The following is a 27,225-nucleotide window of genomic DNA, read 5'->3' on the forward strand; positions in this document are numbered from 1 at the left end:
TGTCACCGAATTTGGTTAAAGTTCTGCTCTAGTAGTCTATCTGGCAGAAAAATCAGTTTTGGTCTGTTCTTTAAGTCAGTAAAGTCCAATATTTTGGGTCAGATCTGCTCCTGGAGTAGGGGCTCAGCACTATACAGGCGGAATGGTGAGGCTGGAAACTGGACACAGTCTGAGGTTTGAAATGAACACACTTTCTCTCTCATGCTGCTTGTTTTGGAGGGTGTTTGAATGTCAGATCATACACCCCCTTCCTTTCCCCAGCCAATCAACTAACAGGAGTGGCCCAAGGAATGGTTGCAAGCAGTCACTGTTAACCCAGGGGGAGAGTGCTAGCTGCCTGAGCAGAGTCCAGGAAGTGGGAGGTGAAGCAGCAGCCTGGAACAGGAGATGTGTTCGAAGCAGAGGAAAGGAAGTCTTTGGAGAAAGAGTGGGAAGCCTGGGACCAGGATGGGGTGCAGAAAGGGAGGGGGAGAGAGAACGGTACCTGGGGCTGCAATGAGGAATTACAAAGGAAGAAGCCTAGAATCTAGAGGGCTGTGAAAGGGTCTGATTTTGACATTAGCAATTCCAGAGTGTAATGAAGCCTCAAAGTAACTCTACCAGACCATTATGAGGTTCTGGAATATCAGCTGAGCAGTCTGGTCAGATAAATGAAACTCAGACATGTGACTAGGATAAAACGTTCTGCTTTATATAACTGGTTCAGTGGACAAATGGAAAGGCTGCTGCTACAAAACCTTTGTACAATATCTGCTGTTACAAAACCTTTGCTTGGTATTTACAGTATTTTCTAAATATTCTTATTAAGGAGGTACATTCTTTAAATTAAAGAGACAATGACAAGATGAACATAATGAACAAATTGTTGTCCTCATCTGTAAATAACCAAAGTAATTTTTAAAATGTGATTTATTTTTCATCTTTGATACTGTTTGTTTACTTTTGGCATTTGACTTAGTTCAGGGCTGGTCAACTTGCCCTGAAATAACTTTAATTGTCTTTAAAACCAATATAGTTAAACTAATGCAAAGGGGGTATCTGGACAGTCTTATCTAGTAATAAGAATGGCTAATTTCAGTTTAGCTTAAATGGGTTCCTAACTGAATTAAAATAAGCCACTCAAACTAAAGTAAGTGTCCCTACAGCCGTTTGCATCACTTTAACTAAACAGATTTAAATTCACACCATAAGTTATGCTGTTGAAACTATCTTCTATAGGCAAAGAAACCTTTAGACAGTGGTTTCTACCTTCTCAGTTTCACTTCCTGGTTTTCACACACTAACAAAAGGCTGCAAGCCAAGATTTTCAAAGGGGATTAGTGATTTTGGATGCCCAACTCGAGACTCCTTAAAAGGGCCCGATTTCCAGAAAGTGACGAATGGCCACCCTCTGAAAAACAGCCCTTCTCAAAGGTGTCAAGCTGACACTCAGAAATTGGGACATCCAAAATCGCTAGTCGCTCCTGAACAATCTTAATCTTCCCAACACTGTGGGGGAATGTTTTCATATTTTTAAGTGCAGAAATCATTGCTATTAGGATTTTGTAAAACATAAAAACAAAAACTAAATTTCAGACTTAGCTCCTCAGCTGGTATAAATCAGTGTCATGTAACTGAAGTTAATGGAGTAAGGTTGATTTATACCAGCTGAGGATCTGGCTCAGTGTATCTAAACTGCATCTCCTATTAACTCTGTCTTATTGAAACTTCCCCTGCCCCACAAATATTAAAAAAAAAAAAAATACACTGCTTTTCAAAGATATTTTAAACTGCAAACCCTAAATAAAATAGATGTTTGTAACAAATTGACATCATTTTCATATAAACTCCATGCATTAGGAAAAATAATGCCACATATTTTGATTTGAAAGTGGCTGCAAGCTGGCAATACAATAATATAGTATCCCATTACTGCTCCCAGGAGAACAGTTGTCACTGAGTTTCTGAAACCAGCTGCGCAATCAGTTCCTTGGCATCCTTCATGCTGGAAGAGATCTCGGAGCCATCCTCTGCCACGTGGGTTCCAATCAGGAACATCTTTCTCTCATCTCCCATTTGAGACAATGCCAGAGCATCATGAATGTCTGTGATGCAATATGCACCTTTGAGATCCTGACCAACAAAGACAAAACAACTCTGTTACTTGCATCTCTTATAAGCACCAATTACACCATTCAGTCTCTGAGGCAAAGACCAGTACATTTGGATAATTGAGAGCGAATACTGTGAATTGAGGGGAAGATTTTCAAAAGTGTCTAATGGATTTCAGAGCATAAATTCCTATTGACTCAGTGAGCTCTGTGCTCCCAAAACCCTTCGGCCTTTTGAAAACCTGGCTATGTCAGTTTTAATTTTTCTCTAGCATATAATCCAAGGGCATGCTCCTGTTTTATGCTGTTCCAATGTCTGACACCAAGGCCCATCCCTGAACTTCAGAGTCCCCACTGGTAATGTGACCCAATGGATTTCTGGAAGTGCACACCGATCAGACAGATACATGACCCAAGTAAAAGTCAAGTCATTAGAAAATTTAAGGCAAAGCAGAACAAACAAACAGGGTTTTAGTAAGATAAAAGCATCTTGTTTTAGAAAAGAAAAGGCATTTTCTTTGTCAGATTGATATAATATGGATGTGATTCAATTCAGGGCACAGAGTAGTCAAGGAATACAAAGTTATCTTCTGTATTTTAGTGCACTAGGTAGGAGAAAATGTGTCTAGTTGAGAGAAAGCATATCGCAGTTTCCACGTTCCTTCAGCTATGCACCCATTCTATGAAACACAAAGTGCCTAATATAAAGAATCATTTGGGATTCACTAAGTGGATGCTAGTAGGTAACGTGAAACATATAGATAAATGCCATCCAGCCCCTAAATTAAATAATATTTTCCCATGACGCTATACAGACACATGGCTGAGCCTTCAGATCCAAACTGTCAATTAAAATTAGCCAGTTCTCCATTTTTGCACCTGCAAATTGCACACACAATTTCACATGTGCAATTATTTACACCCCAACTTAGGTCATATGGATATATAAGCACCTGACCTAAGTGCAAAACCAATCCTTGGATTGTTTTCATCTGCAATTGGGAAGCACAAAATTGAAGACCAATTTCTGAAATACCTGGCCTTCAAAGATTCAGATGTGTTTGGAGAGGTTTATTTTTCCCTTCCACTTTGAATGGTGAAGTTTCCCTTTTACCTGTTTATTGGCTAGGATCACCACAGGCAGAGTGGAGTCATTTTGGATCAGCTGATGAAGAAGCTGTTTAGCCAAAGGGAAGCGCTCATGATCTGCTGAATCCACAACATATATCAGCACCAGAACCCTGGGCAGGTACATCTTCCAATAGGAACGCAAAGATTCACTGCCCCCAACTGGAAGAGAACAGTATGGCAGAGCACTCTGTTAGTAACACACGCAATGCAGCTACAAGATATGCAATGTGAACACAAGATATTCAGATGAGAGAATATTTGATTTTATGTACTTTTGTTTTCCCTTAACAATTCCTAAATATCCCTTAACAATTCCTAAAGGCATCTAATCAAAATATCTCCTTATTTTTCAAATGTTAAACTGTCCCTAGTCTCTCTCTGTTTGGGGAGGGGGGGAAGGGGAGTGGGGGAAGTTAGCTTCATGCTACAGAATAGCAGATTCTCTCCCTGAAAACATTCCTACGAAAGACTACATCCAAGTGCTTGTTTTTCTATTAAGGCCTAACATTTTCAAACATTTGAAAAGGTTACTCACCTTGCAGTAACTGAGGTTCTTCAAGATGTGTGTCCCTGTGAGCGCTCCACTCCAGGTGACAGCGTGTCCCAGCGCCATTGATCAGAGATCTTTGGTAGCAGTGCCTGCTCGGGACGAACGCACTCAGCTGGTGTCTCGTGTCGTCGTTAGGATCTGCCTGAGGGTGCGCGTCCTGCACCCCCACTCAGTTCCTTCTCTACCCATAGAGTTGTCTGATTAGTACTCCAAAGTAGAGGGGAGGAGGGTGGGTAATGGAGCACCCACAGGGGGACACATCTTGAAGAACCTCAATTACTGCAAAGTGAGTAACCTTCTTTTCTTTTTTAAGTGCTGTCCCTGTGGATGCTCCACTCCAGGTAAATGTGAAGCAGTAGCCACTATGGTTGGTGGGATTTTGGAGTTGCGGCTGTAATAGTGGTAGACAGTACTATGTGGTCTACTATGGCATCTGCCGTGGTAGCCTGTGTGATAGTGTAATGTTTGGCAAATGTGTGGTCAGATGTCCATGTGGCCACCTTGCATATGTCAGTAATAGGTACGTTGTGGAGGAAGGCAACAGATGTTGACATCATCCAAATAGAATGAGTTCCGATGTCTTCGGGTGGTTGAGCATTCTGAGTCTGGTAGCATGATCTGATGCAGTCAGAGATCCACTTGGAGAGTCGTTGCTTAGATTCATAGATACTAAGGTCAGAAGGGACCATTCTGATCATCTAGTCAGACCTCCTGCACAGCGCAGGCCATAGAATCTCACCCACCCACTCCTATGAAAAACGTCACCTATGTCTGAGCTATTGAAGTCCTTAAATCATGGTTCAAAGACTTCAAGGAGCAGAGAAGCCTCCCTCAAGTCACCCATGCCCCATGCTACAGAGGAAGGCGAAAAACCTCCAGGGCCTCTCCAATCTGCCCTGGAGGAAAATTCCTTCCCGACCCCAAATATGGCGATCAGCTAAACCCTGAGCATATGGGCAAGATTCACCAGCCAGATACTACAGAAAATTCTTTCCTGGGTAACTCAGATCCCATCCATCTAATATCCCATCTCAGGGGATTAGGCCTATTTACCCTGAATATTTAAAGATCAATTACTTACCAAAATCCCATTATCCCATCATACCATCTCCTCCATAAACTTATCGAGTAGAACCTTAAAGCCAGATAGATCTTTTGCCCCCACTGCTTCCTTTGGAAGACTATGGTAGCTGATAGCATCACCCTTTGATCTCTCCGGTAGTGGAGACAAATAGCCTAGGGGATTTACAAAATGGCTTATTCTGTCAAGGTAGAATGCAATTGTCTGCTTCCTGTGGAGTCTTATGAGGTTTGGGATAGAATGCAGGTAAACATATTGGCTGGTTAAGGTGGAAGGTAGACACCACCTTGGGGAGGAATTTGGGGTGGGGTCGCAACATAACCTTGTCTTTAGAGAAAATCATGTAGGGAGGGTAGGCCATCAGGGCACTTATTTCACTGACCCTTCTCACTGACATTATGGCAACCAAGAAAGCTACTTTCATAGACATGTGGAGCAGGGACCAGGGGCTCGAAGGGAGGTTTCATGAGACCTTGGAGAACTAGGCTGAGATTCCAGAAGGCTGCTGGTGGATGAATCTCAGGGTGGAGATTTTGCAGGCCTGTGCAGAAGCATTTTATGTGGGGGCGAAGTGAGCTGTAGCTCACAAAAGCTTATGCTCAAATAAATTGGTTAGTCTCTAAGGTGCCACAAGTACTCCTTTTCTTTTTGCGAATACAGACTAACACGGCTGCTACTCTGAAACCTAACAGCTTACTATGATTCTTTCTGTATTCACAATAAATGTGGCATTTTGCCTTTTCCCCTTTAATAAGATCCTGCTGGTTTTTATTTTATTATTATAACAAGAGGAAGATGGTAAAATGCATTGCTTTTAATGCCTCGTTGTATGTGCCACCTTTGATAAGGCAGTTGTCTAAGTAGAGGAAAAGCATAATCCCGTGTTTGCAGAGGTGGGCCACGACTACAACTAGGGTCTTGGAGAATACTCTTGGTGCTGTGGAGAAACCTAATGGAAGAAGTACTGTATTGAAAGTGGTCGTGTCCGAGTGAGAATCGCAGGAAGTGTCTGTGTGCTGGATGAATGGATATGTGGAAATAGGCATCTTGTAGGTCGAGGGCTGGAACCAGTCCCTTTGTTCCAGCATGGGTATTATTGTGCCCAATGTGACCATCTTGAATTTCTGTACACGTATAAATTTGTTGAGTTGGCGTAGGTCTAGTATAGGTCTCCATCCCCCGCCTTTCTTTTGGGTCAGAAAGTAGTGGGCGTAAAAGTCTTTTCCCAGACGTGTTGGTACAGGCTCCACTGCGCCTAGCTGTAGAAGATGAGCCACTTCTGTGCGAAGTAGGTGCTCGTGAGAGGGGTCCCTGAAGAGGGAGGGGGTAGGGTGAGCGGGTGGGCAGCATATGAAAGGAATGGAGTAACCTGACAATTATTTCCAGGACCCAGCAGTCCTGGGTGACCTGTTGCCAGGCATGGTGGAAAACCTAGAGGAGGTGGCCAAATGGGCAAATAGGTGGCGGAGTCAAGGGGTGGTCATGCAGACCCCCGACCAGCACTTCAAAATTGCTGTTTATTTTTCGATGGGTGGGAGGTAGCTGGTTGCGTGTGGTTTTGTCTGCGCCTAGGAGATCTGTTGCGGTTTCTCCCATTATCATACAGTCTGGGTTGGGGGCCGGTGATATTGTTGTGTGCAGGGCCTCTGATAAGGTTGATACCGTTGTCTCCTGGGGAGGGACAGGTATATCCCCAGTGTGCGCAGGGTGTCTTTCATAGTGTGAAGGACTTCAGCGTTTTTTTTAGTTTTTTTGTTGGTCTGTAGATCTTTGGGGGTACCAGACGCAGACAGCCAGGAAGATCTGCGCATCACCACCGCAGTTGCAGTAGTGCGGGCTGCTGTGTCTGCCGTGTTCAGGGATGCTTGTAGTGCAGTCCTGGACACCAACTGACCTTCGACAAGGACTGACTTAAAGTCCGCTCTCCTGTCCTTCGGGATATGGAAGGCAAAATCAAAGAGCTTGTTGTAGTTGTCGTAGTCATAGCTTGCGAGGAGGGCGGAATAATTTGCAATTTCAATTGTAGAGTAGAGGAGGTATAAACCTTGCAGCCCAGGAGGTCAAGGTGTTTGAGATCCTTGTCTTGCGGAGTGGGCTGGTATTGTGGCTGTTTCGTTCTGTGTATCGCTGCATCCACCACAAGAGAGTTGGGTTGTGGGTGGGAAACTAAGAAATCTACATCCTTAGTGGGAACATATTATTTACATTCAGCCTTCTTGCCTGTTGGTGGGATTGAGGCAGGGGTCTGCCATAGAATATCAGATGATTCTAGGAGGAATTTGTTTATGGATAGTGCGATCTTTGAGGGCGCAGAGAGTTGGAGAATTTTGAGGCATCTGTGTTGTGTCTCCTGGACTTCCTCCAAAGGAATGTCCTGGCTGAGTGCCACCCTATTGAAAAGTTCCTGGAATTGCTTAAAATCATCCACGTTTTGTGGAGGTGGAAGCATGAGGGCTTCATCTGCAGCTGATGGAGAGGCAGGAGCCAGTAAATCCAGGAAGAGTTCATAGCCCACATCTTCAAGAAGGTGTTCAGGAGCTCTAGATGTAGATGTTGCTGGAGATAGAGGTGCAGAACGGGCTTGCGGTCTGGTGGAAGGGGCATGAGGAGGAGTGGTGGCAGGAGCTGACCAAGGACATACCATACCACTGAGGCCAGGGCATAGGGTAGGAAAAGTGGGGCCCCGCCCACAGGGGGACAAAGTAAGGAAACTGAGGCTGGTTCTTGTGAGGTGCTGTGCCTTGAGACAGATATGGCTCCGGTGGAGGAGGAGAATCAGGCGGGGAGAACTCTGCCTGCTGCTGCATGTTGTTCTCGCCATCAGAGAAGACAGCCAGGTCGGGGTGGTGAGAGCGGGTGTTCAAACAGTGAGTGCTCCATGTTGAGGCTTAGGGGCCACGGAGATATCCTGCCGATGCAGAAATTGTTGCTGCTCCCTGGGCTGCGGTGCTGTGGAGCACGAGCGGCAGCCTGCAGCGACTTTTGTTTAGCTTTAGTGGGAGCCATAGGCCATTTGTAGGAGCCTGCAGAGGTTCCGTGTCTGCTGTGAGGGTGACGGGCAGACTTGGTACCAATGTTCTTGTGGGCACTGGGGTGGAACGTGCTGCCAGCACCGGGTCCATTGTCGGTGCCGGCGGGACCAGTGCTGAAGAGAGCTTCCCACTGTGGAAAGTCGGGTCCCTGCTTTTGCGCCCGGTGTGAGCCGCAGCTGAGGTGCTGGGGTGGTCGGAGGCACCTGCTCTTGGTGCTGTCAGCACCGAGGGTAAAGATCTCGGAGGAGACCCTTTACCCTTTTGAAGGTCTCTGCGCGGAGGCATTGGGGCTTCCTGCCTCTTCACCTGAGAGGGTGAAGCCACGCTACCGATCGCTTCTGACTTAGCCAGGGAGCGTGAGGGAGAGGGTTTACTGCCCGTCTCCATAGGCAGCTGCAGAGCTTTCTCCTAGTTTTCAGGTTGGTGCAGTGGAGACACTTGGCAGGGACGTGTGTCTCGCCGAGACATTTCACACAGAGTGAGTACCCGTCAGACCACAACATAGGCTCCTTGCGGGAGCCATATTTCTTAAAGCCTGGGGACTCCGGCATCATGGAAGTATGATTGCCTGGGGGGAGTCTCAACAGGAGACAAACGTGAGAGAAAAGTTTTTTGTTTTTTTTTTTATTTTAAACTAACAAACTATACTAAAGGCAGGGAGAGAACTGGGATATGTCTAGCTAACTATGTCTATTTCTTTCTACTTATTTCCTTCAGTGACCTGGGAAGAGGTTAGCACTGCCCCGACTCCCGTCTTCAGCTGAGGACGGTTGAGAAGGAATTGAGGGGGGTGCTCAGGCAGACTCTAACGACACCACGAGACAGCAGCTGAGCAGCGCGTCCCAACCAGGCACTGCTACCAAAGATCTCCGATCAACAGCGCCAGGACGCACCATCACCTGGAGTGGAGCACTCACAGGGACAGCACTCGAAGAACCACCTCTAATTCTGGGGGTCTCTTGGTTTGGGGATCTGACTTGAGACACCCAGGATCTGTTTTTTTCAGAAGTGCTGAGCCCTCTCTACTCAAGTCAAGATGCATAGCCATAGGTGCTTAAGAAGAAAATCCCCATGAACTCACAGAACTATTCCTGTACACAAGTGAAAATCCTTGCTTAGGATACATTTTACTGACCCCAATACCTTCTGGATCCTGAGTAAAGCTGTCTGCAATACAAGGGCTGCAACACTGTACTTCCCAACTACTCATCTGAGTTGCCCACAAGTAACATAACTGAGCTCAGCCTGCTCCTATCTGCAAAGTGGACTTTGCATTGCCTGTGGATTTCAGTGGGAGCAGCTACCCAGTACAAGGCAGAGGTGTGATAATGCACAGCTACTCTGCGCAGCTCACCTGATCCACTCTTAAGTGACCAGAGGATCAGAAGGTACAAGCTTCCTCTTAGGCAAACTTCAAAGTCAGTGCAATACTCTAGTGGAGGTTGGGGTATATATATTAAAGGACAATTAGAACATCTAGTCTGATCTCCTGTTTAACACAGGCCATAGAATTTCAACCAGTTACTAACAGAGTGCTGAACAGAACGCCTCTGTGGATTATTACAACTATAAATATGTTGCATTTATAGCATGCTTTGCAAACATGGAGGCCAAATACTTCACAAATGGTCACTGAGTTGGGCCCCTGCCCTTCCGACATAAGACATCTAGGGCTTGATTTTAAGAGGTGCAAAACTCCAACTGATTAGAATGGAGGTTGTGGGTGCTTCGCACCTCTGCAAATCAGGCTTCATGGTGGCTACCTAAAGTGAGCTTGCACATTTGCAAACGCAGGCCTGACTGAATCTCACAATCACTCTCAGAGGTAATACACAGATGAGGAAGTTACTGACCTTGTGCAGTAACGATGGTTCTTCAAGATGTGTGTCCCTATGGGTGCTCCACTATAGGTGTCTGAGTGCCCCTGCGCCTCTAGTCAGAGATTTTTGGTAGCAGTGTCACGCTGAGCCCGGGCGAACCCCCTCTCACTTCCTTCTCTACTGCAGAGCCCTATAGAGGGCTCCGAAGTAGAGGGGCGGAGGGAGAGTTGTGGAGCACCCATAGGGATACACATCTCAAAGAACCATCGTTACTGCACAAGATGAGTAAATTCCTCTTCTTCTTCGCGTCATGTTCCTATGGGTGCTCCACGGTAGGTGACTCCCAAGCAGCACCCACCACTGGAGGCTGGGACTTTGAAGTGGAGTCTTTTACTACAGAGAGTACTGTGGAGTCGAAGATGGTGTGAGCAGCCAAATCTTCAGTGATCACATAATGTTCTGCGAAAGTATGGGCAGAGGTTGGGGTATCCCTATGGAATGTGACTGAGGTAAAAACTGACCTCGTGGAGTGCGTATGGACTCTGGAGAGAAGCAAGCAGCACCCTTGATAAGTGATTAACGCATTTAAGAGACCCGTTTGGATAGTCTTTGAGCTGATATCACAGAGACTTTGGATCTTTCTGTGGACAAAAGGAAGCATTTAGGGGATTTCCTGAAGTCCTTAGTCCTGTCCAAGTAGAATGCTAATGTCCTTCTAATATCTAGCATATGCACAGTTGTCTCCCAGTTGTCACAATGTGGCTTTGGGAAAAAACGGAGAGATGGATCTGTTGATTCATATGGAAAGCGCAGAGAAAGTAGGGAGAAACTTGGGATATGACCTTAGAGTTAATTTGTCTTTTTAAAAAAAGAAAAGGCTGTGAATGATGGATTTCTCCTATGTGCCTAGCTGAGGTGATGGCAATTAGTAATGCTGTCTTCATGGACAGGTGTAAGAGAGAACAAGTTGCCCTGGACTATATTCCTGTATAATGTCTCTTTAGACAAAAACTCTGTTGTAATGATTATTTTGTTTCTGATACTTACATGGCAAGGATCTGTAAACTTGTTTAAACTTCCTAAATAAATAAATAGTTAAAAAAATGAAGGGTCTAAGCGTTCTACCTAAAGCAAAGTTCCCATTAAGTATAATGGGAATTTTCCTTATGTTACTTATTAAAATGCACGCACTTACTTTCTAAGAATTCCATCTTGGCCTCTTCGGTGTTGATGCAGACCGCATTGATGCCCTGTGTGGGAGCTGTACTTCGCTTCACATGGTTTGTGGCCAGTGAGTGGAGAACGCTGGTCTTCCCCGCTCCATCCAGGCCCAATACTAATATCTGTTTGCTTTGGAGCTTACCCTGTAAAATAAGGATGAACATGTTCACTAGTGCAGCAGGAAGAGGGTGAGTTGGCTGGTTAGCATACAGGTCTGCAAACAATCACACTATGAAGTTTTGTAGGACTATCATACAAGGAAGCAAAAGAACTGATCTGTCTGCGTGTGGCTATAAGAGAAAAAACTCAAATATTAGTCAAACTCTAGCAAGATGAATGCAGTAGGGGCCTGTGCCTGCACTGGGAATAGAAAGGCTCAGAAATCTATCAAATTAGAGCCTGATCCTGCAAATAGCTATGAATACACTTTCTTTATACACTGAGTAACCCCACAGCCTTCAATGGGATTACTCAAAGTGTATGAAGTTAGCTCGTTGCAGGGACCTTACAGAGACATCATCCATTTGTTTGGAACGACTTCCGTTGTCCAATATCACAGTCATTCTGTAAAAGAGAAACCTCCCCACCTGCAATGTGAGTGGGACACACTGGAGCTCCTACAGTTTTCCCAGCCCCCATTAACAGAACACTGCCATGTCTTTCAGGAAAAAAACATCTTAGTTTCCTTTATTTATAGACACCCTTTTAGAAGCCTGAAAATAAGTGTTTCTCTACCAATAACAACAGGTTCTCCTTGGCAAACGCCTGTTTCTTCTGAGCTTTGAATGTATCTGGATTAATATATTTGCACCTGATTAACGACCTTCAATGCACACCTCATATCATCAAGCCAAGACTTTGTTGTTTGCGGCCTAGCATTGTTAGTTAGCCCATCACAGCTATTGGAATATCGTTTGTCACTTCATCACTGCAGCAATAAGCAGAAAGAACAAAGGTACATTGTGTTCTTGTAGAATCTGATTTATTTGACTTGGCAGTTAGTTTGTTTTTACTAGCTATTCAGAATTGGACAGGGCTTTCGCTAGCTACTCTCCCCCCCCCCCCCTTTTTTTTTTTTTTTTTTTTTTTTTTTTAAAGAGGGACATCAGCATTTTTCTTCCACTGTAACGCAAGTGACAACCTCACAAACTATTTACGTGATGTGAAACCCTGGTCAGTGTTATGAATAACTCCCCAGGGGGTCACCACCAGTGATGGGATGGGGGGGGGGGGGGGGGGATATATGATCCTGATCCTTACACTAGATGGCAAGGATGGCATGCGTGGACAAGAGCGCTATGCATTGCTTAGGGCTATTGCTATAGGGTTATTTTTAGAAGGGGAGGCCATACCCATTCCCCCTTCTGCTCTCCTGCTGGCGCATTTCCTCAATTGGTCCTCAGACTAGGACCCCCAAATAAACCCAGCAGCTCCTGTGAGGCTCGGCAAGAGCCAAGACCAGTGCCCAGGATTCTGGAGGCCAGTTGCGCCGCATTTCATGCAGCCCCCCATGGCCCATTTCTTACTGATGAGAAAAAACACATCGGACCCGCCCAGCACACGGTGAGAGTAGGCAGAGCCCATCCCCCACATCCAGGCACGTGGGGGGAGCCAGGCGGACGGGGGAAAGCCTGGGGCTCTGGTTGGGAGGTTAGGACAGGATGACGGAGGCTACCCAGGATGATTTGATCTCCATCAGCCTCCTGGTTCCAGCCTCCAGCTGCTCCCCATGACCCCTCTCACCTCCTGCTCTGGCAGGGCACCGGGCACCCAGCCACCTCCCTCCAGCTGCGCCATGTGGCCTGTTCCCAGCTCGGGCCAGGGGATAGAGGGCCAAACCAGAGAGGCAGTTTGGTCACCCGCCATTCCTCGGCAGTGCAGCCCTTTGCTGGCCCGGAGGAGCAGCTGCAGGAGGCTCCGTGCCACCCACCACCCGGGGCCTGTCGAGCAGGGGCGAGGGACCAGTGGGTGCGTGAGCGTCACCTGGGATGAGCAACACCGGGTGGCACTGGATGTGGGAATCACACCATCCCAGAGGTGTAGGTACACTGTTGTGTATTACGGCCAGCACTGCAAAGCCCAGTGTGCCATGCGCCCCGCCATGCTCATTCTCCGGTGCTGCAGCAGCTGGCTAGCTTCGTTCTGAAATGAGGGGTCTCTATGGCATGCAGGCACTGAAGATTCCATGATGATTTTGTTCAAAGCAGGGGTTTGAGGTACTGTCCTTAGCCACAACAGCACCTCCCTGCACTGCTGTGCAGCATGCTGCCTGCATAACAGTGTGTTGCAGACCTCCCCTGCAGAAGTGGGTCCTATTTATATAGTTTCTTAAGGGCCTTGGACTCTATCTGGTGTAATTTGTTTTTTGCAGATTGGGCTACAATCTAGCATTGAGCCTATGAAATCTGTTTTGGTGTCAGCTTTCTGAGCTCCCTGTGCCACTCACACAGCTTTTAGCTCTAAAATCATCCTTGTATCGCAAGACTTCTCTTTACCACCTGAATTTCTGTCACTAGATTCTCCATCATATTAAACCAATGATCGCTAGCACTGTTTTGTTACTAATGTAGGTGTTTTGCACCCACAATTGGCTTTTGACAGCTGTAGCTCACAAAAGCTTAAGTTCAAATAAATTTGTTAGTCTCTAAGGTGCCACAAGTCCTCCTTTTCAGTTGGCTTTTGGAGACCCACAGAACTCTGTGTATATCCCATAGCAAATAACACAGAAAGAATGGAAAATTCGTACCAACTGTCCCAAAGCACAAGAACATAATAATGACACTTAGACCCAGATCCTGAAAGGTATTGGACACCTAACTCCCATTGCTTTCCCACTTATCTGGACCTTAGCTCTTTTCATTCACAGATCTCAACTCGTTTTACAAAGGAAGGGACATATCCTTATCCCTGTTCTGTACAGACAAGAGAAATGAATGATTCATTTTTGGTAACACAGTTGGTCTGGCAAAGCTGAGTCTAGAAGCCAGGTCTCCTGACTCCCAGTTCACTGCCCTGCCCACTAAGGGTGACCAGATGTCCCAATACTATCGGGACCTCTGGATATTTGGGGCTTTGTTTTATATAGGACCCTATTACCATCCCTACCCCGATTTTTCACACTTGCTACCTGGTCAGTCTATGCCCACTAGACCATGCTGCTTCCCTACCTTTTAAATAGTAAAATACTTAATAACATTGATGAAAACATTGAAAATATAGGACTGTATCAGCTCTAATGGAGACAGCCACAGCTCCTATTTATTTCAATGGGAGCTGAGTCCACTTATCCAGTCCAATGAGGCTCATAGCCTTCCGAGTGTTATATGCATGGGAGTAAATAACTGATCTTGACACTACCCTGGTCTTTGCTCCCAACAGCACAACAGCCTTGAGTTCATTGCTGTCAGCAGAGGCACCGATTGCCTGGATGACTGGCTACTGCAGTAAGTCCTAAACACCTGATTTATCTATTTAACTGCTACATGGCACAGAAAGCCATTTTGGGAAATCTGTGCTTAAAAGGATCTTGACCTGATAAAAATGCAAGGGAGTTGGGAACTGGAAAGATCAGCTTGGTATTTTGCTCTCGTCATAGAAACAAAGGATTGGAAGGGACCTCAAAAGGGCGTCTAGTTCCTCTCCCAACTCTGAGGCAGGAGTGAGTATTCCTGGACAGGTTTCAGAGTAGCAGTTGTGTTAGTCTGAATCCGCAAAAAGAAAAGCAGTACTTGTGGCACCTTAGAGACTAACAAATTTATTTGAGCATAAGCTTTCGTGAGCTACAGCTCAATTCATCAGATGCATGCAGTGGAAAATACAGTGGGGAGATTTATATACACAGAGAACATGAAACAATGGGTGTTACCATAAACACTGTAGGCGTTTGTCTAACCTGTTCGTAACAGCGTCCAGTGCAGGGATCCCACACCCTCCCTCTTGTTCCAACGCTCAACCATCCTTAGAGTGAGAACGTTTTTCCTAGTGTCTAACCTAACCTGGCGACAAACTAAGCTGAGTACTTCTTGTCTTACCCTCGGCGAACACGGAGAACAATTCAAGCCATGTGAACTGCCTTCTAGATTCCCAGCGTGACAGGGGCTTTACAAATAAGTGTAGATGATATCCTCTGCAAGCCAGTGGCATTAGCCATCCATATCATGCAGAAAAAGCATACTCAGGCCACCGAAATAAAGAACCGCACACTATTTGCATATGAACCATCCCCCAGCCAGCAGCTGAAGTCATCAGCTATCCTGGAGATTTGTGTGTATATTTTGCTGCCATGACCCACAACATACAAGAAAGTGGTAAGAGTTTGATCTCACATCTGCTTACTACATAGCAGCGCACTTACTACCCAGCCCTCAATATTTGCAGGATTAGGGCCTACGCAGGTATAGGCTGTGGTTCACTAATTTAGAAAATTTAATTGCTTGAGATATAGAGATATACTGTACATTAGCCACTTAATTGCTCTCCAGACTTGTATTAAAATTGATGGTGACTCAGTTACATGGCCCCATCCCTAAGGGCCACATTTTTATAGGTATTTAGATGCCTAAAGATGCAAATGGGCACCTAAATACCTTTAAAAATCTGACCCTAAGGGCATGCTAAAATTCAGCCCTGAAAAAACTTAAGGTGATCTGCCAGGAATGGGACATGGGGGGTGGGAATTGGGGCTGTATCCTCTTTCTTGCTTCTTAATGATGGGGGAAGGAAGCTTTGAGGGTGTTGTCAAACAAAAAATGTTTTTCCTTTGCCTGAGAGAGAGCAGGATTGTCAAGCCCAGTCTTGCCTGGTTTTGTAGAACTCACTCGAGGTCTCAGCATGAAGGGGTTGGGTGTGTAAGACTTCAGCAAGTTTCTGGGCTGTGGTTAAAAGGTAGGTCAGGTCCCATCTGCGCTACAGACCGGACCTGGTGGTGTAGCTAAGTGCCCTGTTGTGGCTGAAGTCATAGGGCAGACAGGCTCAGGGGTTTGCAGTCAGGTAAGACAAGAGGTTCATAGATTTATAGATACTAAGGTCAGAAGGGACCATTCTGATCATCTAGTCCGACCTCCTGCACAGCGCAGGCCACAGAATCTCACCCACCCACTCCTACAAAAAACCTCACCCATGTCTGAGCTATTGAAGTCCTTAAATCATGGTTTAAAGACTTCAAGGAGCAGAGAAGCCTCCCTCAAGTCACCCATGCCCCATGCTACAGAGGAAGGCGAAAAACCTCCAGGGCCTCTCCAATCTGCCCTGGAGGAAAATTCCTTCCCGACCCCAAATATGGCGATCAGCTAAACCCTGAGCATATGGGCAAGATTCACCAGCCAGATACTACAGAAAATTCTTTCCTGGGTAACTCAGATCCCATCCATCTAATATCCCATCTCAGGGGATTAGGCCTATTTACCCTGAATATTTAAAGATCAATTACTTACCAAAATCCCATTATCCCATCATACCATCTCCTCCATAAACTTATCGAGTAGAATCTTAAAACCAGATAGATCTTTTGCCCCCACTGCTTCCCTTGGAAGGCTATTCCAAAACTTCACTCCTCTGATGGTTAGAAACCTTCGTCTAATTTCAAGTCTAAACTTTCTGGTGGCCAGTTTATACCCATTTGTTCTTGTGTCCACATTGGTGCTGAGCTGAAATAATTCCTCTCCCTCTCCTGTATTTATCCCTCTGATATATTTATAGAGAGCAATCATATCTCCCTCAACCTTCTTTTAGTTAGGCTAAACAAGCCAAGCTCCTTAAGTCTCCTTTCATAAGACAAGTTTTCCATTCCTCGGATCATCCTAGTAGCCCTTCTCTGTACCTGCTCCAGTTTGAATTCATCCTTTTTAAACATGGGAGACCAGAACTGCATACAGTATTCTAGGTGAGGTCTCACCAGTGCCTTGTATAATGGTACTAAAACCTCCTTATCCCTACTGGAAATGCCTCTCCTGATGCATCCCAAAACCGCATTAGCTTTTTTTACAGCCATATCACATTGGCAGCTCATAGTCATCCTATGATCAACCAATACTCCAAGGTCCTTCTCCTCTTCCGTTACTTCTAATTGATGCGTCCCCAACTTATAACTAAAATTCTTGTTATTAATCCCTAAATGCATAACCTTACACTTCTCACTATTAAATTTCATCCTATTACTATTACTCCAGTTTACAAGGTCATCCAGATCCTCCTGTATAATATCCCGATCCTTCTCTGAATTGGCAATACCTCCCAGCTTTGTATCATCTGCAAACTTTATTAGCACACTCCCACTTTTTGTGCCAAGGTCAGTAATAAAAAGATTAAATAAGATTGGTCCCAAAACCGATCCCTGAGGAACTCCACTGGTAACCTCCCTCCAACCTGACAGTTCGCCTTTCAGTAGGACCCATTGCAGTCTCCCCTTTAACCAATTCCTTATTCACCTTTTTGATGTTCATATTGATTCCCATCTTCTCCAATTTAACTAATAATTCCCCATGTGGCACGGTATCAAATGCCTTACTGAAATCTAGGTAAATTAGATCCACTGTATTTCCTTTATCTAAAAAAATCTGTTACTTTCTCAAAGAAGGAGATCAGGCTGGTTTGGCACGATCTACCTTTTGTAAAACCATGTTGTATTTTGTCCCATTTACCATTGACTTCAATGTCCTTAACTAATTTCTCCTTCAAAATTTTTTCCAGGACCTTGCATACTACAGATGTCAAACTAACTGGCCTGTAGTTACCCGGATCACTTTTTTTTCCTTTTCTTAAAAATAGGAACTATATTAGCAATTCTCCAATCATTTGGTACTACTCCCGAGTTTACAGATTCATTAAAAATTCTTGCTAATGGGCTTGCAATTTCAGGTGCCAATTCCTTTAATATTCTTGGATGAAGATTATCTGGGCCCCCCGATTTAGTCCCATTAAGCTGTTTCAGTTCGCTTCTACCTCAGATATGGTAATATCTACCTCTATATCCTCATTCCCATTTGTCATGCTACCATTATCCCTAAGATCCTCTTTAGCCTTATTAAAGATTGAGGCAAAGTATTTGTTTAGATATTGGGCCATGCCTAGATTATCTTTAACCTCCACTCCATCCTCAGTGTTTAGCGGCCCCACTTCTTCTTTCTTAGTTTTCTTCTTATTTATATGGCTAGACAACCTTTTACTATTGGTTTTAATTCCCTTTGCAAGGTCCAACTCTACTCGACTTTTAGCCTGTCTCACTTGATCCCTACATGTTCTGACCTCAATTAGGTAGCTTTCCTTGCTGATCTCTCCCATCTTCCACTCCCTGTATGCTTTCTGCTTCTTCTTTATCACCTCTCTAAGATGCTTGCTCATCCAGCTTGGTCTACAACTCCTGCCTATGAATTTTTTCCCCTTTCTTGGGATACAGGCTTCCAATAGCTTCTGCAGCTTTGATTTAAAGTAATCCCAGGCCTCCTCTACCTTTAGATCCGTAAGTTCTTCAGTCCAATCCACTTCCCTAACTAATTTCCTTAATTTTTGAAAGTCAGCCCTTTTGAAATCAAAAACCCTAGTTGCAGATTTATTTTTGTTAATCCTTCCATTTAGTTTGAACTGAATTAGCTCATGATCACTTGAGCCAAGATTGTCCCCTACAACCATTTCTTCTATGAGGTCCTCGCTACTCACCAAAATTAAATCTAAAATGGCATCCCCTCTAGTCGGTTCAGCAACTACTTGATGAAGGAATCCATCAGCTATCGCATCTAGGAAAATCTGAGCCCTATTATTATTACTAGCACTGGTCCTCCAGTCTATATCTGGGAAGTTAAAGTCTCCCATGATCACGCAGTTTCCATTAGTATTTACTTGATTAAAAACATTAAAAAGGGCTCTATCCATATCCAAAATTAGATCCCGGAGGTCTATAGCACACCCCAAGCACTATCGTAGGAGAGGCTTTACTAGTTTTCTTCCCCAATGTAATTTTTGCCCAGACGGACTCTGTCTTATCCATTGCATCGCTTCTTATTTCTTTACATTCTACCTCATCATTGATATACAATGCTACTCCACCACCTTTACCTTTGTTTCTGTCTTTCCTAAAGAGCACATACCCTTCAATACCTGTAGTCCAGTCATGACTACTATTCCACCATGTTTCTGTTATCCCTATAATATCTGGTTTCACTTCCTGCACCAGTAGCTCTAGTTCCTCCATTTTGTTACGTAGGCTCCTCGCATTGGTGTACAAACATCTTAATTTTTGCTGTTTGGCCTCGCTCACATTTTGACCCTATTAGGCACAGTCATTCTACTGCCAGTATAACCTATTAGACTAGTATCCACACCGCCCTCGCTCCTTATATACATTCTCCTACCCACGGCTGTATCCTTTCTTACTTCGTCTTCTTCCCTCTCAATGCTAAAATCTGGCGTGGAGATTACCTGGACATCTCCCAACCATCTCCCCCTAATTCCTAGTTTAAAGTTCTCTTTATCAGTTGTGCCAGCCTTGATCCTAGAAGTCTATTTCCTTCCCTACTCAGATGAAGTCCATCCCGAGAGAACTGTCCTCTGTCCGTGAATGCCTCCCAGTGGCCATACATCCCAAAGCCCTCCTTATAGCACCACTGCCTAAGCCATCTGTTGACAGTCATAATCTTGTCAGACCTTTGTTGCCCTTCTCTAGGAACAGGAAGGATCCCACTAAAGATCACCTGAGCCTCAATTTCCTTAAGCGTCTTCCCCAGCCTAGCATAGTCCCCCTTAATACTTTCCAGCGAGAATCTAGCCGTATCATTTGTTCCCACATGAAGGATAACTGGGGGATTCTTTCCCGCTCCCTTTAGGATCCTCTTCAACCTCAGGTCTACATCCTGTATCTTAGCACCCGGAAGACAGCACACCCTTCTATTCTCTGGATCAGCTCTAGTTACAAGCCTGTCTATTCTTCTCAATAAAGAGTCCCCGATCACATAGACCTACCTTTTCCTGGTGACAGTGCTATTCTCCAGTCTCTCCCCTGTTCCCTCTGGCTGCAAGTTCTTTCCATTCCTATTTTCCCTTATAATCCTCTTCAACCCATCCTGTATCCTCCTGGGGCTCATATTTGGTGTCGTCTCTCTTGACTTTTCCGCTTTTCCTATAGGACTAGCCTCTCTTCTCTTCTTCCTTACCCTTCCACCTTCAACAAGTACCTGCTGAGCCCCTTCTTCATTTTCCAACTCTGCAAACCTGTTCCTAAGCTCTATTTCTCCTTCTCTAGCCCGTCTTTTCCTCTGCCTGGTCCTTTTAGTCACATGCTTCCACTGACCACTTTCCTCACCCAGTCTCCCCTCAAAATTCCCCAGCCCCGCTTCCATCCGTGAGTCTGAGCTTTTCCCTTCAGATACCTCATATCTTTGCTCCATCATCTGCTCAAACCCCTTCCTAAACTCAACCAGACTTTCCACCTGCATCTCCAAACCTCGGATCTTTTCCTCCATCAGCTCTATCAGACGGCATTTCATGCAGAAAAAACTCTTACCAGGTCCCCCCTCCAGGATCATGTACATACCACAGCTTCCACATCCAGTCATCCTCATTGTGTCTTCCACTACAGGAGTCCCTCCCACAGCTTCCTCTGTATCTGTCATCTCCTTCCCACCTAAATCCTGTTAATCTGGGAAACACAAGCCACACCAAAAAGACCACCCCCAGCAAAAGCAAACCCCAAACCAGCACCACAACTCAAACTCCCCTGTTTACAGCTCTGTTTGCTAGCTCCTGTACTGCTGCAGCTGTCTGTGCCGCTGCCTGACTGGCTGGCTACCTTTATAGGACCCCTAGTCAGAAGCCCCACCCCCTAATCAGGCTCAGCTGCTCTCCCAGCACAAAGCCCCTAAACACACACACACAAATACAAATACAAATACTAAACATACAAAACCAAGTACAACTACCTTCTCCTCCAACCGAACTCCCACTCAATCTCCCCTGTTTACAGCTCTGTTTGCTAGCTCCTGTGCCGCTGCAGCTGTCTGTTAATCTAGATACACAGCAGGAGGCACCAGCTCACAACAGCCCGTACGACAGATTAAATAGACCAGAAATGCCGCTCAGAGTTTGCAGTAACTAGGAGATGACTTTTCAGAGCTGATGTGGTGTTCTCTAGTTAAAACCAGAGAATCTCAAGCAGAGTCATTCAAACCAGGTTATCCACAGGGCTCAGCTCCCCTTTAAGCACCTACACACAATGGTCAGATTTTCAAAAGGGTCTGGACCCCAGCAGTTCTCAGAGAGCAATTGCGGACCCTGCCCCTCCAGCCCCTTTGAGAACAAGACGAGCTGCTGAGCTCTTTGGAAAATGTGACTATTTATTTAAGTGCCTAAGTGGGAGTTGTTGGGGGCTGAGCTCTTAAAATCCAGCTCTGGCTTTTTTCATTCCTTGTCTCCACTGTCTGTTACATGAGCAGGTGCCATTTGGAGGTTCCCAGCTCCATCGCAGGCTCCACAATCGCCACCAGGTAACAGAAGTGGCAGAGTTCACTGCTGATTAACAGAACTCAGAACTAAACTACAATAAGCCAATGCCAAGTTGTGGGCTTAGTGAGGCTAAATATCAGATCAATCTCTCGCTCTCCTCTCTTTTAATGGGTACCTCATTCATAATCGCTGTCGTTTCTAAGGAAGGAGCAGCCTACAGCCAGCATTTCACCAGAGAGTTAGCATTCTTAACAGATTACCGACTCAATTCAAGGGAGGCCTGACAGTGGGGGGAACAAGCTAAATCACAGCTTGTTCGGCTCAGGTCAGACATGAGCATTTGGACTTGTACACCCCGTTATACTGTGAGAACAGAAGTTGATACAGCAGCTAGATAAGTTCATAGAGGGTAGGTCCATCAATGGCTATTAAACAGGATAGTGAGGGACACAATCCCATGCTCTGAGTGTTTGCTGGAAGCTGGGAATAGGCAACAGAGGATGGATCGCTCAATCATTGACCTGTTCTGTTCATTCTCTATGGGGCACCTGGCATTGGCCGTTGTAAGACGACAGAGTACTGGGCTAGATGGATCATTGGTCTGACCCAGTCTGGCCATTTGTATGTTCAGCTATTGCATTTGCAGGTGGCTGACTGGGATAGGATGTGTTGTAGAGGAGGCAGAAGAAACCTGAACTAAAGCACTAGCTTGGTGTGGGTTATTTCTGTAAACCAGGCTCTGACCCAGTTCTACCTAACACTGGGCAAACCAAACCACTTCAACAACTTGTTAAGCTCTGCTCTTTGGGGTAGTGAGATCACAGAACTCTGCCTGCTTGTAAATGGGTGATATTGCTGAAGACAGCAGTACAAAACATTTCATGCCTTTACTTCAATGACCATTACCGCTCTTGGAAGTGATGAGTCAGCAATGGCAAGAGCTCAGCCCTATCCCAGCTCTCCCACAGCCGGTCTGTCTGAACTAGGAGGTGGGTTTTAGGCAGAGTATATTAACTCATCCCCGTCTTTCCCCTCGCAGAGATGCAGGTTAACTAACACCTTCCAACTTCATCTAGCAGGTCCAGGTTGATCCCTGGGGGTAGCCATGCATCTCAGAAGCATCATCACAATCCTGAGCCCCTCCTAAATGTGCTGCCAAAGCTGTGTGGTGACACACATACATTCACAAGAGACCACTGGTTGAGCTCACAGGAGCCATCTGGCTGGGAATCATGGCCAGATTATGGCCCAGAACTGCACAGTAGAACAATTACTACTGTACGACCTGCATAAATTAACCCACAGTGCCACCTATATGCCAGCCTCTACACAATCATCAGAGCTGCAGCCTCTCCTGTGCCTTCATTCACTAACCCTGCCCTTCCCGGAATGGCTGCTGGCCTTGTTCTTGAGGCATTAGCCAAGGTGTTTCTGTGTGCACCCAGCCGAGGCCCCTATGCCGGCAAGTCTCCCATTGGCTTCAGTGCGAGTTTTGCCCAAGATCTAAACAAGGATGGGCCTTACGGGGTTTCTGTGGCCGGATTGCCTGCAGCTTTCAATGGTGTGTGAACCAGTGTTCCACCATGTATCCAAGTAGGCTAGGACTGAAGAAACTCTGGACAAGAGGGTTCTGCTTTATTACATAGCTGCATCCAGAAAACAAGAAATAGCAATTGCCACTTGATTAGTCACTATGCATCTGTCCAGAGATCTTAATGTGGATGGAGCCTGGGGCTGCTAAAATGAGGAGGGAAGGATGCACCCTGGCAACAGCTCGGAGGTTGCACAGCCCCTTAGAAGGGATTACGATGGCCAGGTAGGCAGGCAAGGGCGATGCAAACACGGCCTTGCAGAAGCAGAAAGAAGGCACGGCAGCATCAATTAGACACAGAGCTGAGAAAAGCCACTCGTGCACACACAGGTAAAGCCGCAGAGCTGTGGGGTACTTTGTCCAATCAAACCTCGTGTGAATGGTAGTTTCAATCTTATAGTGTATTCAGGGGACACCCCAAAGCACGTGTGAGATCTGGAATGGACACAGGTGCTGAAATCTACAGCCCTCAAAGCTCTGCTAGCTACCTCTAGAACAGGGGTCTCAAACACGCAGCTGGCAGGGTTATTTGCTGCAGCCTGCCAAGCTCCCCGCCCCCCCCAGTTATTTCCTGCAGCCGCCAAGCTCCCCTCACCTGCCGCCCACCCTCTTCCCCAGTGCACCGCGTCTCCGCTCCTCTGCCTACCTCCAAGCGCTTCCCGCCGCCAAACAGCTGTTTGGCAGCGCTTAGCGCTTTCCAGGAGGGAGGAGCAGGGAGCCCCGTGCTCAGGGGAGGAGGCGGAGAAGGGGTGGGGATTTGGGGAAGGGGTTGGAATAGGGGCCGGGAATGGATGGGAAGATGCAGGGCAGGGGCTCATGGAAGGGGTTGAGTGGGGGTGGGACCGGGAGCAGGGTGGGGGACTTTTGCATCTTTATATGAAAAGGAGTCAGTGATGCGGCCCTCAGGCCAACATACTAGCCCTCACGTGGCCCTCGTGGTGATTTGAGTTTGAGATCCCTGCTCTAGAAGCTGTTGGGATGATTAATTACAGAAATAGAATTATTTATAGAAAAATGACCCACACTCCTCTCTTACTGCTGGCTCACGACAGCTGGATGACAGCTTGCAGTAAAACAGGGCAGAACAAGTGCTAGTGCATGCAAGAGAGAAGACGGGGGCCAGTCAGCCAGTCACTTACAGGCTCTGCAGCTTTGGCGCATACAGTTTCATAACATGGTAGAGTGTAGATGGAAGAGTGCCTCAGGCCACAAGACACAGCCATGAATCCTTCCCCAGCTTCTACAATCTCATCTCCACTCCTCACTTTGTATTTCTGGTTGCTCTCTAACATCATCCAAAGACAGGAGCTCTTTGCTCATTTCATTGCATCTCAGCTCTGCGTGCGTTAGTCTTGTGGGTGGAGAAATTTCTTCATGATCTATGTTCCCAGAATGGTTTTTATCAAATGGCTGATCGGTTCACTAGCCCCCTGGCCAGCTAACTACATACGACAGCAAACCAGTTCCCCAGCAGCGACACCACATGGGCTGCAGCAGACGTCACTGTATCACCAGTCCGTCCTTTCATTCACTTTCCTAAGCAGGCAGAGACACTTTGAGCAGGTCCACAGGATGTCCTGGGCTAGTGGTGATGCCACCAGACCTTTGTATTTGGGGGAGAAACAATTTCTACCTTGCAAAGGGAAGCTCTGGTTATCCTCAGCCTCCCCCTGAATTGTGCTGGGCTCAGGGTCACCTTTTGGAGTATTTCCACTGGAGTCTCTCGGTCAGCCTTCAAGGCTGAGTGTCAGGCCCCTCTATTCAAGCCAGCCCATCTTTACCCCCGTGGAGCTCCCTTTAACACCAGCTCTTCCTTTCTTTCCCCTTCAATTGCCAAAGTGGCTGTCTGAATTATTGCGTTTAACTTCTGCACAACACACAGATCCACTGCGATGGAATCCATATGAACACATTCAGTTCCCGCACAATATGAAACCAGCAGTGTCTCCATGACTGTTAGTGGGCCAGTTTTGATCTCTATTACACAAGTGTAAGATTTGACTAACATCAACGAAACAAAAAAACAACACACCCAAACCAACAACCTATTGACTCCTCTGGAATTCCTCTGGTTTAAGAGAAGTTAGAATTGCGTCTGGGATGTCAGGGTCAGCCAAAGCTGTGGCTCTAGAGTTACAGGTAATCCCGTGAAAATGTAACAAGTGCTCTCTTGAACTATGCTCAGTTTCTGTAGTCGGTGCAATCAATAGACAGAGGCACAGGCAGTTCATAAATGTAGGAGAAGTTTTATTTTGGGTGTGTTTTGGGAGGCCTGCCAAACAATCAATGGGCGAACGAGATGCTAAAGGAGCACTCAAGAAGGAAAAGGCTGTTGTGCAGAAATTGAAATGAATCCCTTGCTTCAGTCTTCACTGCAGAGGATGTGAGGGAGATCCCCAAACCTGAGGAACTGTCCCAGACTGAGGTGTCGATAGAAGAGATTTTGGAACAAACTGATAAATTAAACAGTAAGAAGTCACTAGGACCAGATGGTATCACACAAGCTTTCTGAACGAACTCAAATATAAAATTTCAGCACTACCAACAGGGGTATGCAACCTATCACTTCTATCAGCCTCTGTACCAGGCGACTAGTTTGCAGATGACAGAAAATTACTCAAGATAGCGAAGTCCAAAGCAGACTGTGAAGAGTTACAAAGGAATCTCACAAAACTGGGTGACTGCGCAACAAAATGACAAATGAAATTCAGTGTTGATAAATGCAAAGTAATGCACACTGGAAAACATAATTCCAACTATGTCTACACAATGATGAAAAAAGAAAAGGAGGACTTGTGGCACCTTAGAGACTCACAAATTTATTAGAGCACAAGCTTTCGTGAGCTACAGCTCACTTCCTTGGATGCATTCGGTGGAAAATACAGTGGGGAGCTACAGCTCACGAAAGCTTACGCTCAAATAAATTTGGCAGGTTTCAGAGTTTCTCCCCCCACCCCCCACTGTTCCTCTGATATTCTTTGTTAGTCTCTAAGGTGCCACAAGTACTCCTTTTCTTTTTGCAAATACAGACTAACACGGCTGCTACTCTGAAACGTCAGATATTCTTGTTAACTGCTGGAATTAGCCTACCTTGCTTGTCACCATGAAAGGTTTTCCTCCTTCCCCCCCCTGCTGCTGGTGATGGCTTATCTTAAGTGATCACTCTCCTTACAGTGTGTATGATAAACCCATGGCTTATCTGATAAACATGTTTCATGTTCTCTGTGTGTGTATATCAATCTCCCCTCTGTTTTTTCCACCAAATGCATCCGATGAAGTGAGCTGTAGCTCACGAAAGCTTATGCTCTAATAAATTTGTTAGTCTCTAAGGCGCCACAAGTCCTCCTTTTCTTTTTTCAAATAAATTTGTGAGTCTCCAAGGTGCCACAAGCCCTCCTGTTCTTTTTATGGTTTAACAGGAGCGTAAGAGTGAAGTTGCAGCCACCTTGGCACGGAAGGATTTGCATTAGATTAGTTCTCAAGCTGTGAACGGTGGGTCTTGCCTAGACAAAGCCCCTGCGGCTTAGTTACTAAAATAAGCGTTTAGTCTGTTGCCCGTTCTTCGCAGCAGGGCAGCGCCGCAATCCGGTACGAAGGGGACACACGCGTTGCCCCAGCGAGAGCCAAGACAAGGGGCTGCCCCGTGTGGGAGCGAGCCCGCCGCAGGCACCGGCTGCCCCAGGCAGCGGCTGTTCCGCGCCGCCCTTCCGCTCCCCCAAGGCCGTTCGGGCTGATCCGGCCTCGGCCTCCACAGCGCGGGGGCAGGCGGAGCTCCCGGCCCGGCTGGCTCCGCTCGCTTGCGCCCGGATCGCAGGGAGGCCCGGCCGCGGTCCCCCGCTCCGCGCCGCCCAGCAACGAGCCGTTGCCCCCCATGCCCCTGCCCGTAGCCCTGGGGCCGGCAAGAAGGGCAGGTCCCGGCGGGACCCGCACGGCCCGGCCCGGCCCGGCCACGCCACGGAGCAGCCGCCCGAGCGGGCGCCGAGCGCCCAGGGCCCCCGCAGAGCTCGCAGCCCGCCCCCTACCTGCTCCCCGGCCGCCGCGCCGGCTCCGCCCGCCCGCCGCTCCGCCGGCGGCGCTCGGCCCCCAGGGTCCCGGGCCAGGTAGCGCCAGGCGGCGTAGGCCCCGCCCGCGCCGAGCGCCACGACCGCGCCCGCCAGCCCTGCCCGCCGCAGGCTGCTGCCCATCGCGGCTCTGCCCCGGGCAGGGCGAGACTCCCCGCTACACGCCTGGGCGTACGGCCCCCGGCGGCGCGATCCCGGGCCGGGGCCAGGCGCGAAG

The 27,225-nt window shown here is 46.7% G+C and overlaps 1 protein-coding gene across 1 annotated transcript; it reads right to left on the reverse strand.

Annotated features, from left to right (window-relative positions):
• Window positions 1-670: 670 nt before the first annotated feature.
• ARL9 (ADP ribosylation factor like GTPase 9) lies at window positions 671-27,225 on the reverse strand. Its single transcript, XM_038400857.1, has 4 exons — window positions 26,970-27,225; window positions 10,900-11,068; window positions 3,205-3,380; window positions 671-2,112 (listed from the first exon to the last, which is right to left on the reverse strand). The coding sequence occupies exons 1-4, from the start codon at window positions 27,129-27,131 to the stop codon at window positions 1,933-1,935; spliced, it is 687 nt and encodes a 228-aa protein (XP_038256785.1). The 5' UTR covers window positions 27,132-27,225; the 3' UTR covers window positions 671-1,932.

This window comes from Dermochelys coriacea, chromosome 4 (assembly GCF_009764565.3).
Source record: "Dermochelys coriacea isolate rDerCor1 chromosome 4, rDerCor1.pri.v4, whole genome shotgun sequence".
Lineage (NCBI taxonomy): Eukaryota > Metazoa > Chordata > Testudines > Dermochelyidae > Dermochelys > Dermochelys coriacea.

Excerpts from the sequence above, each read along its gene's own strand:
- ARL9 (XM_038400857.1), bottom strand. The coding sequence starts at position 27,131 with ATGGGCAGCAGCCTGCGGCGGGCAGGGCTGGCGGGCGCGGTCGTGGCG. Across the intron at positions 3,381-10,899 it reads CAAGATGGAATTCTTAGAAA|TTGGGGGCAGTGAATCTTTG; the intron begins GTAAGTGCGTGC and ends GTTCTCTTCCAG. Across the intron at positions 2,113-3,204 it reads TGATCCTAGCCAATAAACAG|GATCTCAAAGGTGCATATTG; the intron begins GTAAAAGGGAAA and ends TTTGTTGGTCAG.